Raw genomic sequence first — 21449 nt, 5'->3', positions numbered from 1 at the left:
TTGCTTACATGGAAAGTTATTGAGTAATTATGCCACCATAAGTATTTACAGACTCATAAAGTGCAGATTAAACCCATCTGAGAGAAGACACAGCACCTTGTTTTTTTTACTGAGGCAGAAAACCATTTTCAGGATTCGACCTCTACTGTTGTGATATTTGATCTAAATCATTTGTTCCATATTTCTCTGGTGCAGTAAAGTGTGTTGCATTGTGCAAGACTAAAAACTGATAAGAAATGAACAGGTTCTATCTCTGTCAGTGGCGAGATGTCTCTTCAGTTTGAATTCATCAGTAAAGACTAGCATCCAAATTAGTAGCAAACTGAATAATGTGGATGTCATAATAAGAGTTCATGTAAGCATTTTCCCCCTGAGGGAAAACAATATGTAATAAACCATCAGTGGCATAAAGTATGTGGACAGGTAAACAATTGACAATTTAAATCTATAAAAGATCCAAAGTCTTTTTGAAAGGTTCTCATTCTCAACTAGTTTGGTCCCATTCAGTCAAAACAACATTACTAATGCCAAAATTTGTTTGCTCTTGACCACAAAGCCATTTCGAAGTCAGCATTAGAGTATCTTTTCATTATAAGTCTGCACTGTATCCAAGTAGGTGAACTCAGTAATGGTGAAAGAGACTGATAGAAATAGACCTGAATGAAAGCTGTGAGTCCAGCAATGTGGTGCAATGACATTTGATTTCCAGCAGGAGGCACAATGATTTCAAGCTGTGCCTGCTATGGCTACAGTTTAATGTACATGCTCTGCAGCTGTGTTTTAAAATGAGGCACCACTTGGCATTTAGAAAAAAAGCAGGACTTTGATTTTGAGACCTTTGATGGCGAGAAAGAGCCGACATTCCTTTGTTGTGTGCGTTCAGCTCAGAAATACAATGTGGGAAACTGCTTTAGAAAGACAGCACTGTGTTCAGTGATTTATGTCTGCTTAAATATCATTCATTCAGAGAGACTGCAGATGAAAAAGCTATGCATCTCAGATCTTCACAGCCCCCAATTCTGATCTGTACTGAGGTTGACCATAACTACGCAAATAGGACTGGGCAGCCTTCGGCACAGAGCAGTGGCACATCAGTAAAGCAAATGGGCCTGGGATGCATCAGTGACCGTCTCAGAGACTGCAGCTGACCTATCTCTTCAGATCCCCAGAAAATGTATTTATCGTCTGATTATTGGACTGGAAAATTAATGTACCATTTCCATTGACCTCATAGGAGACTTAACCATCAAAGACATAACAAACAATATAGACACCACACCTAATTCTGAGGCTTTCAGTCCCTTTTGGTGCCACAATTACAGCCTGATAGTGTGGAAATCTGTGCTGTGCTGGTATTATGACATTGTATTGTTTCATTGTGTTGTCCTGCACTCTGTTTTTAGTTTCTTATTAATGTGGCACTTAACTCTGATCTTGAACTGCTTACTGTCTGAGTAATGCAACTTGTGTACCAGGGGAGTTGAAGCAGAACCAAATCCAATATAAAGCAAATACATTTTAAATTAAAATGACTTCAATAGTCATATTCAAAAGCGGATAATCTGACAACTCCCACTCTGAAAAAAAATATATATAGTGGGGAATCACAGATTAACAAATGCCATAAGATTCCCATTTTTAAACATACCATTGTGGGGGGAAAAAGTTGATGTATCACATTTTCCACTTGGGGCTGAGTTTAAACACCGTCTGAATCCAAACTGTGCACCCAGACGACCACACGCAGACATGATACATGGATGATTCATCTTCCCCGGGTGTTGCAATAATCGTCCATTATTCACATGGCTGAGGACGATGGTGAAGGTGGAAGCACACTGGTGTTGGGGGAGTCAGTATGTTAGTGACCGAATGAGCTCCATATTGACCCCAGATGCGTTCGAGCTGCTGACTTTGGAAGAATGAGTGCATTATTTATCTGTCCTACTCAACAGTAACACAAAGGACAGTATAGTGGAGATTGCTTTTTTCCATTATTGCCTCCCTGTTAACCATTTTGAAACAAATTCAAATTAACTTAGCTTAAAAATGTGTGTAGTAGACAGAATCAAGAAAATCAAATCCCTTTTTATTGAGCTCTAGCCCATAAATGACAAACTGCAAGTGCTGGCTCACTAAACTGTAATACCAGCAGTGCCTGTGGGGAACCAGAATAGAAAAGCCTAAGACCAACTCTTGAGCAAATGTGTTTAAGTGGGTTTTAAAAAACGTGTTAGGCCTCAACTGTCGAGGAAGCACTTGGTGACAATAGAAAGGTCCAGCCCAGTCAGGAAAGGGAAATTGAATGCAGACTAGCATGGGCATCTATCCAGGATCAGAGGACTGCAGCAAACCCTGTGCGCATTAGAGAATGTACTTGCCGACACGCATAGTTTCCATAAAGCTGTGAAATGTTTTAAAAATTAGAAAACTGCACTCACTTTCACACACGCCAAGCCTTTAACCATGGAAATGGTGAGCAAACTAAGCCAAGTTTTTATCCCACAATATATAGCAAGGCAAAGATAGCAATGACATATAATCAGTATTTAAAAGGGCCCAAAGATCCAAAAGGGGGAAAAAAGCTAAAATTATTGTTTCCCACACTTATTTTAAAAATAAATCACGGTTATCATCCAATAATGCAAACAGAAATACAAACAATGCCCTTTCATACAAGCACCTGTCCCCCAAAATGCCAGATATAAAACAATCTGGTGGTTATCATGCTGTCTTTACATCAGCTTCTCGTTGTCTATCGATTATTCTCTCATTTTTTCTTTGCATATTTTGTTCACCCTTTCTCGCCATATCTCAAACAAACCAGCACAGAATGCACATACACATCCTCCACACATACATCAAATCAGCAGCTATCACACTGACACACAAGGCAGCCCCATCACTGGGTCAGTGGAAGACGGTTGCCATGGCAGCACATCCAGAGCCATGTTGCCGCATGATCAGAAGGGTGATGCTGCTGAACCAGCCCCCTTTCTCTGCTCTGCTCTAGCAGTAAGAAAGAAAGACATTATCACAGGACAACGGAAAGAGATAAACTATTATGTTTCTCTTGTTTTCTTATGCCGTATTTCATCTGTATGAAGCAACTCTAATGATATTGTGTTATTTATGAGGTTACAACATTCAATAAATTTGCCCATTTGCTAATAAAACCATTTATGTACTATTCATTCAAGTCTTATGATAATGTTAACAGCAATGGCTTAAAGCAGGGAAAATAAATTAATCACAGAAATAACAGTGTCCTGAGTCTGTTACAGCTTTAAAGCATTGAATACTTAAGAGCTTACTGCTTTGGTTTAGCAACTGCTTTAAGTGAAAAGGCTTTGATAAACTAACTGTACATGCCCAGCATCAAGCAGCAGACAGATCAAAATGAATCTGGTTGACTGAGTTATGATTCCAAATGATGGCTGTGTCTGCTGGATGATGTATTTGCCGCATTGTGTTTGATGTATTGATTTTATTTTAATGTGTTTACAGCCTCCTTATGTATTCCTGAAAAAAACAAAGCTAATATAGAAAACTGTATGTGTAAGAGCAACAAATAATGACTGGCACTTAATTATAAAAGTTAAAAAATGTTTTCAAAAGTTCAAAATGAGTCTCCTAGCCAACGAAAAGCTTATGGTTCTGTTTTATTAGAGGTGAGGTATCTCACATTTCTATTTCTTATATTAAGAGACTGAGGAAAGGCATAAAAACCTTTCCTTGTCAAGACAAAAAAAGCAAAAAAAGACAGAAAAAATGACCTCAGATTCTTGTGGTTATCAGTAGCTCATTATTGAATTTAAGTGCCCTTTGCTCTACTGTAAGAAAAAAATAATAATTTGAAAGCAGTCGAAAGGTTAAAACCTATTTGCTTTTCTCCTCTTCCAGTTTAAGGTTTTCAAACTGTTGATCTTCTGAGAAAATACAAAAATGAGGCTTTAGTCATCCCATTAGGTAATTTCTTTAATGAGCATCTGTATTAGACATGAAAAGCTTGCTTACATGAATGCTTACATACACTACAGCTGAATGTCTGTAAAACATCAACCACAACTGACTCAACACCACTAAAAATCACACTGAATGCTGAACAGGAGTCATAATGTAAATACCAGATACGGAAAAAACCGCCATCAATATAATGTGATTACTGGTCCACTCATAAACCAGCCTCTCAAAATATGGCTTTTAACGGGATGATATCATATAAGTAATGGTTAAAAACTGGCAATATGGTGTGAAGAAGGCAGCCACAGGAAACATTTATGATTCCTGACGTGGTCAAGCCTAAATAAGAAGCCAGCTCAACACACTAATGTAAGCTGAAACACAGCAACTCACTTCCTGAGCAGTGCTAGTGAAATGAGAAAAACAAAAACTCTTGTTAGCTTCACTGCCAGCCAACATTTCAAGCAGACATCGAGTCTACTGAGGGCAAAATGGAAAATGATGTACAATTTTGTTATTACACTGTATGTAATTATGGCAATTTTAGTTGTAACTGAATGTAAACACATCCTTTTAGGAGAGAACAGTCAAGAAGAAAACTTGCAGAAATGGGAAATGGACTGGTACTTCTTTACCTCTGCTAAATTTTGAGCACTCAAAATGCTTTCTGCTGTAAGTTTCATTTGCGCAATCACACACACACACACACACATTCATGCAGTGCTTTTATCTATACCTAATGGAGAAGAGGAGCTGAAGACAAGATCTAAGTGCTTTCAGGATTGCCATCTTGGTGTTTTGAAACCAGATGCGTCGAGTGAGGGTGGATTTGGCTAAGAAACACAGAGAGCATGCGTGTCCATATAGTAGTAACTTCAAAATCACAAGGTAGGGCCTCTATAAAGCTCAGCCTGCTTGATCATTCTTTTTGACCGCAATTTATGAAATTACCTCATGATGTTTTAAACAACACCTGAAACTATTAACTGAGATGACAAAGCAAGGAAGCTGAGGATGATTAGAAGATATGCTTCACTTTTCCAACCTGTAAGCCATGTCCACCTTTACATAAGTCTACACCACTACATGGCCAGTGCTAAATCACAGAGAGACAAAGTAACCAGTTAATGAAGAAAGTTGTACAAAGGCTCAAACATTTTTTCTCCCCGGTGCTGGTTTTTGCCAATCAAGTATTCAACACTAATTCAAATATCAAATAAACTAAAGAACAAACTGTCTGCCTGTAACTTTATTACACACACATACACATTCAAGGCTTAAGATACAAGGTCTTGAATAAACAGGCCCCATCTTATCTTAAAGACCTCATAGCACTTGTGGTTTCAGACCTCTCTTCTGTGGAACCAGCTCCCAAATTGGATTTGAGAAACATCCTCTCCCAAAGCTGCTGGGGGCTTTCCAGGATACTCTGAGTGTCTCTTCTTCACTCACCTTTTTTCATGTGTTTATACCCCATTCTGCATTTAATCATTAGTTATTATTAGTCTCTTGCTCTCTTCTTCTACTGTCTTTTTTTCCTGTCTTCATGGCAGGCGGCTGCCCCTCCCTGAGCATGGTTTTGCTGGAGGTTTCTTCCTGTTAAAAGGGAGTTTTTCTTTCCCACTGTCACCAACTGCTTACTAATAGGGAGTCATCTGACTGTTTGTATTTTCCTCTGTATTTGTTTAGGGTCTTTAAGTTACAGTATAAAGAACTTTGAGGTGAATGTTGTTGCGATTTGGTGTTATTTAAATTAATTAAATTGAAGTAAACTGGATTGCTGAGCTAGAGATGCTGGACTTCATTGTTCCTATAGGGCTCAGAAATTCAATAATGCCATTCCATCTCCTTTGTATTAGTGATTTGACAAAAACGATGGATTAGACCACAGCAAAGTCTGCCAGATTGTCTTTGTTCCACAGAGTTTATCAGTGTACAAACATTGATTATGAAGTGTTAAGTCATTAATATTTCATTAACTGTAGGTGTACACTGCACTGTTGGATGGCTTAAGATTTGAATGGTGACAAATGGAAGCAGCAGAACTGTACCTGTATATCCCCAGATCGTCTTGTTTGTCTTTAGAGAGGGTATGTATCCTTTCTTTGTAATTAAATTAGGACAAACCAGCTTATGATTAGGTTACATGTTGCAGCTTTCCCTCAGACTTCTCCTGTCTGAAGAAGGCTGGAGCTGATGAGGAGACTGACTTATGTATCAGGTTATTGATGATGAAGATACACCGTAGCAGTGATAACGGTCTTTGTGAACATCTTATGTAAGCAGTGCTCCCTGGTGTGGATTAATCAATATCCATTACGCCTTGACCAATGTGCTGCAGTACCATTAGGCTAGTTAGTCTTAACAACATGCCTTTTGTTTTATCATTTTTACAGTTGACTCAGTTTTCCACTTCTAGCCCATTTCTCTTGAGCCTTCAAGATTTTTTTTTACATGATCTAAGTATTACATACTACAACTGCATTAGTGATTTGACATTCTCAATGTGCCATTCATATCTAGCTGATTATATGGGTGCTCATTTCAGATCAATACGTTTTATGAAAATGTAAAACTGGGGCCTTACTGAAAGGGGAGCAGAAATTGCACCTCTCCTTACAGTTGATTTTCAGCGGGTTTCCATGGTTACGCAGGAGGAGCCTGATCTATTTTCAAGAGCTGGTAGCTTCTCAATGAGCTGAACTGTAAGTGTGTGACAGGGGATGTGGAGTAAATGCAAATGCATCACAGAGAATACTGTAAAAAAATAAATAATTAAAATAAATTAGAGCATGTGCTGCAGCGCCTGCTTCAGAAACTGGATTAGCTTGTTATCTACACCAAAGGGTGTTGGTATGTTTCTGTGGCACAATTCATTCTTGATATAGAGCACTAGCACCCTATTAGTCCTGCAGGAGAGTCACGTCCAAGCCAACAAACTAGAAGGATTTCAATCTTCCAACTACAGTATAAGCACGAAAGTTAGTCAGGTTAGAGAGAAAACAGCACAAAATATTTCTATTTCCTGGTATGTTTTGTAGACTGAGTGACTTGTTATTACACATAACAGGAGGGATATCCATAGCATGCTTTGGGTATAAATAGTACAAATGCTCTATAGGGACCCGTTTTTCCCATCAAGAGTTCTTCCAGTCACCTTGAAAGCATGTCTAGGGATTGCTGACTTTGGTGGCCTAATACAGAGAGCATGATGAGGCATTCTAAAACTAGTGTTACATAAAATGATTAGCATTTTTGCTGCCTGCGGTGTCAAAAAGCAGAGGTGAGGCTCTCCGCTCACCTCTCTAATGAATTTGAAACACTCCAGCAGAGCTAGTGCAGCGAGAAACAAGGAGAAATACAGGGCAGATTTAAATGGATTTTTAGTGCATGGATGTTACTGTGAGGAATGGACCCATTTGACATAATCCCTGTTTAATCCTGACCTTATCAGCCTTCTGCTGTTTGATCTTTTTTCACCTCTCTCCTTCAAATTAACCATCTATCTTTACTTGTGAAGCCAGTTCTCCATGTTAATTTCATTTAATTTAGCCCTGTTCTAGTTTGCATTTTCTTCTTCTATGCTCCAATTTCTACTCATCTAAACTGTGCCTCACTTCCTCTCGTCTCCTTAGTGCACATAGTAAGAACGTGACCTGGCATGCAGGGCCTTTGGAGTGCTCCAGAGAGCTTAAGTCCCACTGCATGTGCAACAGTGATAAAGCTGCTACACTGGAGAAGTGTCCTGGATTCTTCCCCTCTCTCTCACGCTCACTGTCGGCTGTCAAGTTGTGAGTGGGAATTAGATAAAGAATGTGAGATGAGGGAATCACGGAAGATGGAAAGTGAGTGAGAAGAAGAGCAAAAAAACTACACAGGTGCAGCTTTCTACATATGTCATCAGAGCTATTTAGTGCATCTGTATATACTGTGTCTCTTTTCAAGATTCCAACACCACAGAAATGAGGGAGTGTTTACTGTGTGACTGAGAAAGCCCCAGATAACTTCTCTCCTCAGTGAAAAAGTTAAAAGAAGCTTTCCACACGGTCAGCAAAAACAGACTCAGACAATGTCTTGGGCAGTTTGAGAAGTCCTTAAAATGCAAGAAAATACCAAGCACGTCTATAGACATTGCTGATGAAAGCTCTCTGATAAGCCTGCCAAGCAACATCAGGCTCCAGCAACAAAGAAATTCATGATGTCGACGTGAAAAGTTTCCTTCATGAAGGTTTTTTTTTGACCAGCAAAATATGCACATATTTGCAAATGAGGACTGATAGTATGAGGTAATGTCCAGCATTTCAAGAAGAGTGCCTACTTATTAAAATGCAGCAGAGCTTCTCATTGACTTTCTTAAAGTCAAAAGATGGAGGACAAACCAGTATGCACCATCTGCAGCAAACTATTGCTTCATGTTCTCATTTTTTAAATGCTCTTACCCGTTAGCCAGGTTGTCATCATCATCATCTGGCAGGCTCTTTCCTAGAAGGTCAGTGTCACTCAGGTAACCAGACTTGAGATCGGGATCATCAACATCAAGGCTTTCTATGAGCTCAATACGAGACGTGCTGCTGAGTCGACTGGAACAGCGAGCAGGCATTGTATGGGCTGTGTACTGGGAACCACTCTTACTTCCCTGGTATCCGCCACCTGTGGAGGATGGGGCATCGCCAGCTTGAAGACGAGGGCTGGCCTGGCCGTGGCGCCAGGAAAGAGGTGATGAGCGGTTGGATAGGCTGGATATGCTGCGAGCATTGGTTTCATCGCTGTCATAACCCACATTACTGCTGTCCAGACAGCTAGAAAGACACACAGGGAGAGGGTCAGGGTGGTTTACAAACATGTTCAAAGCAATTGGTTAACAGTCTTGTCCCGAAAGAAACATAAAAGAAAGACTCCAGATGTGCAAAGCACACCCAGAAAACTTCTCTCTTTTTTCTTCTGAGTTTCTCTTCAAAGAAACCAACAGTGGCATTCAGTCGCTCTTGACCTAGATACACCAGTTGTGTTGTATCAAGTTCAGGGAGTAAAACTAGAAAAGATGCTGCTTAGGAGAAGACTAAAAGATGGATAAATTGATATCTCTGTGTTGCATTGTATATAGCATTTTTCTCTCTGACTCTCGTTTCTTCAATATACTGCTTTTGTGTACCAGGAAGTATTCCAGGATAGCAAGGACTCTGCTTTTCAGGACCACACACAGAAAATATTAATAAAATTTTTCTCTGTTGTAAGTGGGTCAGAATTAGAAACGTCCTCCAAATGGCTAGGAGCGTCTACTGTGTCTGTCAATTACATAACTAGATGGACCGAGTCACCCAAATAAATATTGCAGTGCCCACGACCATGCAAGTATTTTTATCCATTCTTCATGGATAATTCATCAACCTGAAGGCTGAGAATTTCTGCATTTGTCAGTGACTTTAAAATACTATGATTTTGAAAATTACAGGACGTTCCTGCAAGCAGCCATTAACAAAGTCTCAGGTCAGTCATTGATTAACTGAAGTCCTTTTGATAGCTGCCTAAGAAAAATTTAGCGTGCAATCACACAAATGAGTATTTACTATAATCACAACTCTTTGTTAAACAACATGTTTCAAAGAGGTTGAGCAAAGCAATTACATTAAAACTAAATGCTTTAAAGCAGCACTTCTCAACTTTCTGGTATAATAACAGCCAGGCCAAACAGCCTCTTTAAACATCTAAAAGACAGAATAGCATCGCCCTGTGATAGTTGGGATAGGCTCTGAATGGATAGAACTGAAAACATTAGTGCCAAACTTTTACATATCTGTTAGTCTCTAACTCTGTCAGTTATTTTGCAGGTAGTTTATAATAGTTTGTAATCAGTGCCATGATGCACATGTGGGTGTTTAGAACTAAAACTTTGTTATAGATAAGACATAAGACATTAGTTATCCAAGAGAGTTTTAAAACCTAGAGGCAATGGGTTTGGTGTTAAAGTTATGTAAGAAGAAGGAAGGTAAGAAAATGGGGAAGGGGTGCAGCATTTTTTTTAAACATGTGGAAACATAAATGGAAATGCAGCACATAAGGCAAAAACAGATTGTACAAGTCAATAATGCTGAGGTCTGGACTCTGGGGAGGCTAGTTCATGACTCTATCTTTCTGTTTAGTTATGCTTTTATTTTTTTGGCAGTGTGTTTAGGATCACTGACATGTTGAAAAATGAAGCAATTTCTAATCAGATGCTTTCCAGATGATATTGGATCAAAATCTGGTATTTGATAAGACCAACACCTTTGGGTGAAATGCAGCACTAAACCATGACACAAGTTCAATTATCTGTACAGTTATCTGTAGACACTGACTATTTTATTTCTCCCCTGACCTCCTCCGTACATACTGACAATGATTTGAACTAAAAATTTCCCATTTGTTTTCATCACTCCATGTGACCTGTTGCCACTGATTTTCAGTTTAGTATTTGTGTAATTTGGTATACCTCAGCCCTTTCTCATTGTTTCCTTTGCTGAATAATAACTTGAGAAGATTTTTGGTAGCACTTTAGCAAACACTCGCTGGATCAACTGAAGGTCAGTCTAATCTCTCTAAGTCTTATCTCAGGTTTTTTTTGTATCTCTGCTGTAGATAGTTTTTTAGGCCTGCCACTTCTTCTTTTGTCCTCAAAACTGCACACCATGCAGATATATGCCACCAAGGATTACCTTCTTGGTGCAATAAACCAATTTTCTGTTATCTTGTTACCAAGTGGCAACACTGTAAGCAGCCACACTACAACTGCTTACACATGATTGTGTTATGCATCAATCCAGCAGGGTCTAAGTGTGTTTTTTTTTCACTTTAAACTGACTTTAATAAATGGATTTATCTCATAATTTTATCAATACATGTATATATATACTTTACTTACCTATGGCTCATCTGGGAGCCCCGCAGACTTGACATTGTATCTTCTAAATTCTGGCGTAGGTCAAGGACATTCTGCACAGTCCGCTTCCTCTGGGACTCGGGGTCTGTGGGCGAATGATGCAGAAGCAAAGGTTATAAAACATTTAGAAGATCACAATAAAAGCCAGACACATGGTGTTCTGAGCTTATTTTTTAATGTTGAGTCATCTCCATATGCATGTTCTTCCTTTTATTATTTGTATTTGGACTATTGTGACCTGCATCCTCTGTGTAAGAACACCTCCCATGCTTGTTCACATCATTAAGCAGACAAATGTTACTCCATAGGCGGCTTCACCATGGCAACCCCTGCTCTACCCCCCACTGAACTGATGTGGTACAGCCTAAAAATGCACCATTGGAAGGCTGCCATTGACTTTGACCTGCCACCAGGGGGATTCATGCCACACCAGGATCGCTTTTACTTTCTTTCTAGAGATTTTCTGATCTGCTGAGCAATACCTCAGAGTCACTCGGTTCAAGTAATACAGCTAACTATAAGCTGAACTGCAGCCAGAACAGTTTCAGTGAAGGTCAGCTTATTTGGACTATACTCTGTGCACTGCAAAATATAGAGTCAGTGGGTTGTGACCGTGTCAAATCAATATTACAGTACAATTAGGAGCGCTGTTGTGGTAGCTGTAACAAATGAGAGAAACCCCCTGTCACATAAATGCAGGAAGTTGGGATTTTCCCCAGCAATGTTGAGGCAAAAACCCTCAGGCAGAAAGAAATTAATATTCACTGTATTAGCTGCAAAAGCTGAAGCAGAGGCGAGGATGTCAGGGGACCAAAAGTCAAATCATATGCTCTTCTCATAAGTAGATATTGAACTAAATCAGCAGAGCACACAGAGAGTGAATTCTAAGCCTCAATTTGACTTTACACATTGAAATGCACTATTGTGATTTTTGCAAGTCAAACTAAAGCCTTGTTTACTATGCCACTCTGAAAAAACAGTGAGCTTTCTGAATGGTGTGTACTTTGGGGTACTATAATATACAGTAGCTACATATGTTATCTGCAAAAAAAAAAATGACAACAACTAATTTATAAGCACACGAGAGCTGGACCAGAATGAAATATTGATTTCAACTTCAGTGCTATTCTGACAGAAAACTGTCTGGCTCTGGTAGCTTTTTTTGAGTAAAGATTGCAGTGCAGCTGGAATGCTACAGTACAAACCGCAGCTAAAGTCAGCCAAGAATTCACTCCATTGTTCCCCATATAAAAGATACTCAGCAGTTCTTGCTATTGCCAAAAGAAAATAAAAAATTTTGGACACTTTTGGACACTCATTATTTTGCATTTTATTTCATAAATGTAATCATCTTCTTGCACAATTGCTAATCATTGAGTGTTTACAATCTAAAACATTGCTTTGAGAGATTCCTAGCAGATATGACATGAATTTCAAATAAAAATGGTATATAGTCAACATCCTGTTCTTCAGTTCTTTATCTGTTTGTAGTCTAGTGGCCTTCTTCTAAACACTATACTCTGGGAAAAGCATAGGCTTCACGTGACCCCAAATAGTTTTAATATATTTGATATTATCAGAAAGAAGATTAATATCTTGAAATTGCAATGCTAACACAAATATGTCCTTAATATGAGATCAACAGAGGTGTCCACTGAGCAATAAATCTTTTTGTCATATTGCATTCTTATTCAGTCTTCTCATTTCCTTTGCGATTAATTCTGGGGGATACACTTCAGCAGGAATGCTAGACACAAAGTGCCCATGTGAATCCCATCTGCTGTGAGTATTAGATGAATGTGTTGTGTTCTTGTTTAGTAGTGCTGTGGTACCCTGCATTGCAGTTGGATGGAGAAAGGGAAACTCAGACAGAATACTGAAGCAGATCTGAAATGGGAAAGTCCTATGAATGATGCAACATCTCAGGAGATACTCCTTATACTCACAATGTAGGAAAAGATAAAAGTTTGGAAAGACTCATTCTAAAATAGCTAGAGGTCCTCAGTAATTAACCTTACAAACACCGAGAAATACAACAGCAGGGACTTGCAGTCTTCTTCAACCTCCACATTTCACTTTTATGCCTGTTTAGGGGGTTAAATTTCACATGGAAATATAAGAACTTGACAGAAAGAGGAAAAAAAGGTTTTTGCTTTGGGGCAAAAGGAAGGGCAGGATCTTTTTGCAGCTCACATGAACCTTCTTATTTCAAAGGCAGATGTAGTAGATGACAACTGGAAAATATTTATCTTTCTAAGAAAACATGAACTGTGACTAATGGTGCAAAAAAAAAAAAAAGGTTAACAGTCATTGTTAAACAATCTATCTTTGTGGAGTGGTAAAAATACATATAACCATTTAATCTCTAGTTCCTACCTTTTCAAAATATTGTGTAAGAGTTTAAGTGTCTTTGCTTCTTCATTTAAAAAAATAAAAAATGTATAAAACACAGGTATGTGCAACAGAATATTGGGGCTACATTAAGAAAAAAATGTTAATCTTTTTGAGATTAAAGTAGAAGTTTTGAGAAAAGTCCAAAGTCAAAAATATATTTCGAGAAAACAATCTAAATCCTATTTTGAGAAAGTCAAAATTTTGAGATTACAGTTGTTGTTTCAAGACAAAGTGCCACGGCTCCTACACCCTCTACATGCCTTGTGTAGAGTTTGTGAAATCGTACTTCAGAATCAGTTTTAGTGGTGGTGATAAGTATAAGGGCACTGATAATATGGTGCAGAAAGCTGCATCTGGTCAGATGGAGAAACCACACAAACATGAAGAGTTGGTGGTTTTGTACAAAATGAAATAGCTGGCAATGGACAGATGCAAGGATACCAACACTTACACCCTCGTGCAATAAATAGGATGGATGTTGTATCACAAGACAGCTGATCAATTTGTCTACACACACCATTTTTTAGAGGCTATAGCAGCAGTAGAATTTTGTCTTGAAACAGCAACTTTGATCTCAAAATTTCTACTTTATTCTCAAAATGATCAATACAATTTTTGTTTTTCTTACTGTGGCCCTAATACTCCTTTCTAAGTATGAGATAACAAGAGTTTCCCACTATTACACTGGAAATACCACCTTAAAAGAAGTAAAATGAGAATGATAATGTGGCCTTTAAAAAGTTACCCTTATGATAACCTGTGTAAAAGCGAACTTCTCTGACACTTGCGTGCCTCTGTAGCTTCAACAAAAAAGGCAAACATAACCATAATCTCTAGATCCGCTGTGATAGATATAGACCACTGCTTCATTTCTGAAGATCTGGCATGACAGATTCCAATTATGACAAAATGAGATTTGTTCATCCCCATGTTGTCTAGGGTAGATGGGTTTCATCAGATGTATTTCTGTCTGTACTACTCTACTACTTTGTGGACTTCTTGTATGTGCTTTACTTTGAAAATAATGTAATGCAACTGATTTTTTAATTTATTCCTGCTCTATTCCAAATTCTGCTGCTCTGTGAAGCTATTCTAGATCTTAGGAGGGAGTTTTTTATGTATCCATGTGCATGAAACCTTGCTTTGTGATGAGGAAGTGGTATGTACAGTAATGCTCCAGTGTCCTGCACAAACATAAATGGTTAAATTAATAAATTACCCTATTAACTAAGATGACCATTCTTGCCCTATTGGAAAACAAAGAGACACACTATACTCATAAATAAATGCATCCTTTCAAGGAGCTCATAATGAGAGATACTGCTGATGCAGAGCTCAGAAATAAGCCTTAACCAGGCCTTGAATGTATTGCAGACATGAAAAGAAATATTTGCAGTAACAGGCATGTTCACTGTAAAGGTTCTGTAAACTGGTAAAAAATAACATTCTGTTATAACTCTGTCACTGCTGTCTTCAACACAAAACAATGACATTACTACTGTAACATGAAAATATTTTTTCTCAGTTTCTTGCTTATTATTTCTTCTTCGATGCTAAAACTTAAATGTCTTTCCATGTTTCCATGTATCCTGTTTCTGGAAGGCTATTTTTCTTTTCACAGTTCATTAAAACGATAAAACAACTTTTTCAAAAATGTCTTCCATTTGAGCCAGAAAAATACAGATGTATCAGCCTCAAGCACTGAGCTGCAAATTTAAGCTAATAAAGCAGATATGGGTGTGGTGCCGAACCTCCAGAACTCTTAGCAATTTTGGTTGTGGCTCCACAGTTAATTACACAAAAGGGATTCGAGCAGCTGACATGTATAATATCCAGCACAGTATAAAGTTCCCACTGGTCTCTGCAGTATGTAAGTGTAACCAGTATGAATGATAAATGTCCACATACTAATGAAGCGTGGATAACAGATCAAATCATTACAGATGTGTTCATTAAGACGCAAAAGCAAACATGATGATGTTGAGTTGAATGGAAGAAGACATGCTTGCTTGTCTGTCAATGTATATAAGGGCAAAGATTAACAGTTGTGAAATACATACACTCCAACATGCCATTTTATACATCTCACGATTAGATTTGATGTTCAGTGCATCCAAATTAGATTATAATTAGATACACAACACATCTGCAATTAAATACAAAGCTATCTATTTAGAAAATAAACAAATACAACATCTAATCATCAGAATCATAATCACCACTATATTATAATCAACACCTGTATTAATCATAAAAGCTTTCCCAATACAAAACCTGACCTACACCTCCACAGACAAAGCCATTTTCTTTGCCATTTGCAGTGTAGTAGTACACTGGGTGTAAGCCGTCTGTCAGTGCTCTGCAGATGAATGAAGCTGGGAGGAGGCTAAATGTGTGTCTCTGTGCCTAAAAGGAACTTAATATGGCATGCTGTTATTCCCATTTCTGGTTTATGGAAGCATATGTGGAGAAGCTGATGGACCCTCGAGTGCATCTGCACATGTTGCCACAAATGAGTCTTTCGGAAGGAGATCAGCCTGTTGGTAATAATCCACAACCCCCCCAGGCCTAATGCAATCAGGCAGCAATGTTATGACTGCAAGCGAAAATATTTCACACGATCAAAACCGAAGCACAAAAACCTGAGTAACATGCTAGAGGAATAAGAATCATTTCAGCTTCATGTTAAAATGCTAACCAGTGCCTGTATTCAATAAAATAAGAGTAGCATGCTTTGCAAGCATGAAGATGTCTTTGTGCTTTTTCCCCCCCACAGTTGGTGAGCTGTGTAAAATCCGTTCAGGGGAAATGTGGATCGGGAGCAGCAAGCAGGTGCCGTGTGGTGGCTGTTTCAAAGGGGGGCGTGTTGCAGATTTGGTTCATAGCACATCGTATTTGAGAAGCCCAGGGGTGGCAAAGGCATTAGGGCTTCTTGGCTGTACTCACCTAACATCTGACTGAAGAGCAGCTGCTCCAGGTCACCCAGCACTGTCACCACCAGCTCTGGGTCCACTTTCAGGAAAGGTTTGTCTGTTCCTTCCTCTCCTTGACCCTTGGCACTGCATTCCCCTCCAGCTCCAGCTCCAGGTTTCTTTCCATTGGCCTTTGCCTTGCTGGACAGGATCTCATCATCTGATTTTCCATCCTCAGGTGCTTTGCTCAAAGGCTTCACTTCAGCGTAAGGACCACGAGGTATGCGGCTCTGCTTGTTCAGGGCAGAGGGAGCAGCCAGAGAGCTAAAGGGCTTGGGTTTGCCTTGGAACAGTGAGTGTTCAGATTTGGATAGGTTTCGGGAGAGAGGGGCACCCCCTCCAGCACTGCTGCCACCCCCTGCTGTCTTTGGCTTGCCCGTTTTGATCTGCCCTGCTCCAGGCTTGGCCATGTCATCACACCACTTTGGCTCATAAAGGTGTAACTTCTTCTCGGCGTCAGTGAGCACAGCCAGGTTTGTCATAGACCTCTGTTTGCGGAGATTAGAGGGCACTGGTATCCTGCCCTCAGAGCTACCTGCCCGGTAAACCTTTAGTTCTCCCCTCTGTGTGCTCTGGGGCACTCCAGACTTGGCCCTCTTAGCTGCCATACCAACTCCTTTGCCATCTGCTTGGCCGTATGCCTTTGTGCTATCCGTCCTTTCCATCTTTAAATCTCCTTCTCTGTCTTTCACACTATTTCCAAGCATTCCTCCTGCATGAGACCATATCAAAAAGCATCAGGAGGAAGAAAACAGGCTTCTACACTTCCTTCTTTTTGTGCAAAATCATATATAGAAATGGTCCCTTTAAAGCAATCCTGCAGCCTTCTCTTTCCTTCCTCTGTCTCCCTCTGTCTCCTTTTCTTCCTGACAGGCTGCTGCAGCTGCAGCTGTTGCAGTGCTGCCCAGGCGCTCCCTTTCTCTCCTTCCTTTCAGTCCTCCTTTCCTCTTTTTTCCACAGTCCTCCCTTCAGCACACCCTCATGCCGCTGAACCGCGCAGCAGCAGAATGACAGCGGCGGAAGACGCAACAGTGCACCCTCCTCCCCTTGCTCTCTGCTGCCTCTCCCTCGCCTCCGCCTTCCCTCCCATCCTCCCTCCTCCTTCCCTCATTTTTCCTTCATTTAAAGATGCTTCGCTGTGTCTCAGCAGGATATGTAAAATACAACAGAATGAGGAAAATAGATCATGTGCGGCTTTTTTTAAACCGGCACAATTTTCCTCTAACACAGCACGTTATCGCACCATCTCCTCTGGTTCCTTTGTTCTTCCCCTCCCCCTTCTTCACTCACTGTTCAATACTCCTAACGTGGTGCATGAATTGTCCTAGTGGAGGTGTTATTAATGTGTGAAGTGATACCCATTTACATATGTAATTACATCTTATAGCATAAATTAGGATGGCTGGCAGATTGCAACAAAAGGAGGAACCTCTTCATTATCTACAGGATTTCTATTCCTTTAAGATATCTATTCTTGATTTATGCCAAAAAAAGATTAGTGGACCTTTAGTCATACTATATCAACAATAAGCACAAAATCATTTAAACTTAATGTCAACAGACGAAAAAAGGAAAAGTAACTGAATAGTTTTGTTCACTGCTTGAAAAAAAAAAAGAAAGAGGAAATATGACTTAAAATGTAGTGTATCTGCCAAAAGAGTGACTTCACTTTTGCAGACTGAGAGAGCAACAAGATGTGCCAGTGTAAGCAAGTAACACACCCAAAACCACACTTTGGAAATATCTTTAAGTCACCAAAAGATGCATTTAAACACACACACACACACACACACACACACACACACACACACACACACATATGCAAACATGCATGCACGCACACACTTCAAATTGCAACTCCAGTCACATCATTTTGTGCAGGGTTTATTTGCTGACATACGAGTGTAATCATCATTCAGTATTAGACACAGCAGTCTCTGAAGAGGATTCAGGAGGCTCTGCAGAACTCGCATGCAGGCTGCTCTATGGAAATACTCTTTCGCAAATGCTGCATGTCATCCACGCCAGATATGTACAACCACAGCTGCTAAAAAAAACCAAAACACCTAACTGTGAAAATGAGAACATGTTGATGATGTAATGATGTAATCATTCTATGAAATAAAAAAATCATTTAAAGTACACAATTCACTTAACCAGCATGACTAAAAAAATGCTACATGGTGCAAATCCACCGGATATGTTTGACCTGCTTGCTTAAGTGTCGAGAGGGTTCAACTCTAACTCTCACAATAGGCTGGCAACACACTCCAATGCCTTTTTTATTAGGCTTTCAGAGCACCTGGGGTGGCTCATGGACTAGCAACCCTGTTTGATCTAGCAATTAGCTTCTGGAACAATGTCAACTCTTGTTCTTCCTCATCACGAGATCCAAGCCTCCCTGCCTGACTTTCGATCACTGCCGGTGACCTCACCCTTGCGATGCAGTGAATAACTGGTTTGTTTAGGGAGTGGGGATTTCATAATGAATCATAGGATCACAAGCCTCCTATGCATAAAGATTGCATCAGACATTGACAAAATGAATACTTTCTATCAAATGATGTTGAAAGTCCCTTAAGTGGGCCGACTAATTCATTTGGACCAGAGAGGAATAATTCAACATCAACTTTAGAAAAACCAAAAAACATTTAGAGTATAAATCCCATTAACTTTATTTAAAAATGTTGTCCAGATATGGCCATTCCCTCTCAGAATTAATGGTCCTTTTCAATTTTATCCAGTAATTTTCTGGTTTACGACATTGTTAACCCTTTTATACATAGTGGTCACTACAGTGGACCGCTATTCAAAGGCTGTTTTCTTGTATTTGTGTCAGTGTTGATTGTATACTTGCACATAAACCACTACATTGGACACTGATGTGTCACTCCATACCCTGCCACCCACTGGTCGTTTAATGTTACTATAGATGTATGCCATGTTTCATTGTAATTATTGTTATTTAACCCTGTCATGCATGAATTATGACAACCTCAATGGGGATTTTTTTTTCTTAAGTATTTTTATTCATCTTTTCATGCCTAAAAATGAATAAAAATACTTAAGAAAAAAATCCTGATTGAGGTTGTCATAATTCATGCATGACAGGGTTAATTATGTTAGCATGCTGAAACTAACATAGAAACAAACTTAACATCTAAATAAAGTTTTGACTGGGTTTATATGCAAAATCCCTTTTTGCCTGATGCAGGATTTATGGCACGTCATATGTTCATTTGCTTAGCTCTTTGGCAAAACAGCGGGAAAGATTCCGGGAACGCAAGCCGCACAGATGCTGTGAAGACATATTTGTGTGCAAGCCTCCAAAAAGCCAAGAGAGGCCCGATGGTGCTAAATGCTTGTGCAGGTAGATTGCAGAGACATTTGCCATAACGAGGGGAAAAGAAACAATTCATAACAAAGATAAAATGTACAGATACCAAACACTGGTCGTAATGTACAGATTTCATTATTTTTTAATTAATAGTTTTGTTATAAATTTCCTTGGTGGTAGCTAAGATAAACGTTGAATTAATACCAGCATTACAAACATGAATAAGTCCTATTACTGGAAGTTAGTAAGAAGACAATACACATTAACAACATATAAACCTCATCAGTGACTGTCACCTTTAGAAAACATATAAAAACTGAATTTAAATTTAAAACTGCATCATCAAGCGAGAGGTGTGTGGAGCTGAATCTTTAATTTGGTTTCTTTTGTATGTGGGTCTGATTCACATCCTCCAGGAGGCCATATGTGAATGCAGGTGTGTGTGTGTGTGTGTGTGTGTGTGTGTGTGTGTGTGTGCATACGCACACACTTCTATGGCAGGACAGCTACACAGCTGTCTGTGGTGTATTTCCCTTTTTCAGCACGTGTAATCATTTTTGGGGTGCTCAGCTGCTATGATGCAATGCACTGAGGAACATCAGGCAGACCAACACATGTGCATGAAGGGGAAAACCACAAAGAGTCACATGGACATTACTGGGCTTTCAGACAGAATGTGAAAAAGGCCTATTGCATTCTGAAAGTGTTTATTTGTAATGGTTTGTGCCATGCTGAGTTTGGAGAATATATTGAAATTTTTTAAGCAGCAACCATCACTCCATCAACTAGTGATTTACTACATATTCCACTTACTCGTGCCATTGCTATTTCCAGTTAATGAAACACAAATGTGTGTGCCTAAAAAGAACACAACATCTCTGATTTATGAAAAATCAGTGTTGCAAATGATCTAAACAACAACTGCCTTCCTGCTTCATATGTAAACAAATAGGTGGGATAACATATATTATACGGAAATTGATATTGAAGCGTATTGATCACAAAATATTGTCAAGAATCATATCCAAGCAATTAAACAACAACCATACAGCCAAAGTCATTAGAAACCATCTGTCCAAGATGATTTGAACAGCCTCTTTGCCATGTGACTTGACATAATGTGTGCAAGTATACCTTTTGCAGAGAGCTGTAGGTCGAAGCATAGAATTAAAAGCACATGTAAAAATTGTGTTGAAGTCATATGGTAACTAATGCGATACAAGAGTCTCTAAATACAGATGTAATGGAATCATTGTGTTAGCTGGAATGTGAGAAGCCTAAGGGATGAATAATTATGATTTTTTTTCCTGAACGAAAGTCTACTGATGAGCTCAAGCTGCAAGACACAATAGCAAAGGTTAAATGGTCTTGTCTACTACTTGCTGTTTGTAAAGTAGTGAGTCTTCCTATCCGGAAACTTTTCTAACTGAACAGTTATTTCTGCCGAATGGAACCATCAGTATTACACATGTACTTCATCTTCCAGCTATGCAGGGGCGGATCTAGAAGGGTGGCATGGGGTGGCAAGTGCCACCCTAAAATGATCCCTTGCCACCCCAAGTGCCACCCCAGTTTTGCATATGACAGTGTTGTTTATTAAAATAAGATAGCATTAACAGTTTGAGCGTAGTTACAGTCAACTGTGAATATAAATGCTAAAACTGAATATATTGCATAGTGTTCCCCCCCTCCACCATTAACAAATGGTTCAGCCCATAGCAGGACCGGCTTTTTTCTTGTTTTCAGTAGCAAACGATGCTTATGATTGTGCCCGAGCACATTTTGAACAACACCATGGGAATTTCGCTTTTTACACAGGTGGTTGGATGTTACACTCTGGAAATGGAAGGAAGGTGAGTGTTATTAA

At 39.3% G+C, this 21449-nt stretch overlaps 1 protein-coding gene across 3 annotated transcripts in view; it reads right to left on the bottom strand.

The window, feature by feature from the left end:
* Positions 1–21449, bottom strand: part of nav1b (neuron navigator 1b) — a 70271-nt gene that overhangs the window by 28389 nt on the left and 20433 nt on the right. For 2 of the 3 annotated variants that reach the window (XM_063473529.1, XM_063473530.1), the window contains exons 4-5: positions 10862–10964; positions 8403–8762 (exon numbers count right to left, since the gene is read on the bottom strand). In XM_063473529.1, the coding sequence (XP_063329599.1) occupies positions 8403–8762; positions 10862–10964 (463 nt within the window). Of the gene's footprint in view, positions 1–8402; positions 8763–10861; positions 10965–16219; positions 17203–21449 lie in introns of those variants that run through there. The other variant, XM_063473531.1, reaches the window with a different exon arrangement.

Source organism: Pelmatolapia mariae, linkage group LG5 (assembly GCF_036321145.2).
Source record: "Pelmatolapia mariae isolate MD_Pm_ZW linkage group LG5, Pm_UMD_F_2, whole genome shotgun sequence".
NCBI lineage: Eukaryota > Metazoa > Chordata > Actinopteri > Cichliformes > Cichlidae > Pelmatolapia > Pelmatolapia mariae.
This window is presented reverse-complemented; position numbering and strand designations above follow the sequence as displayed.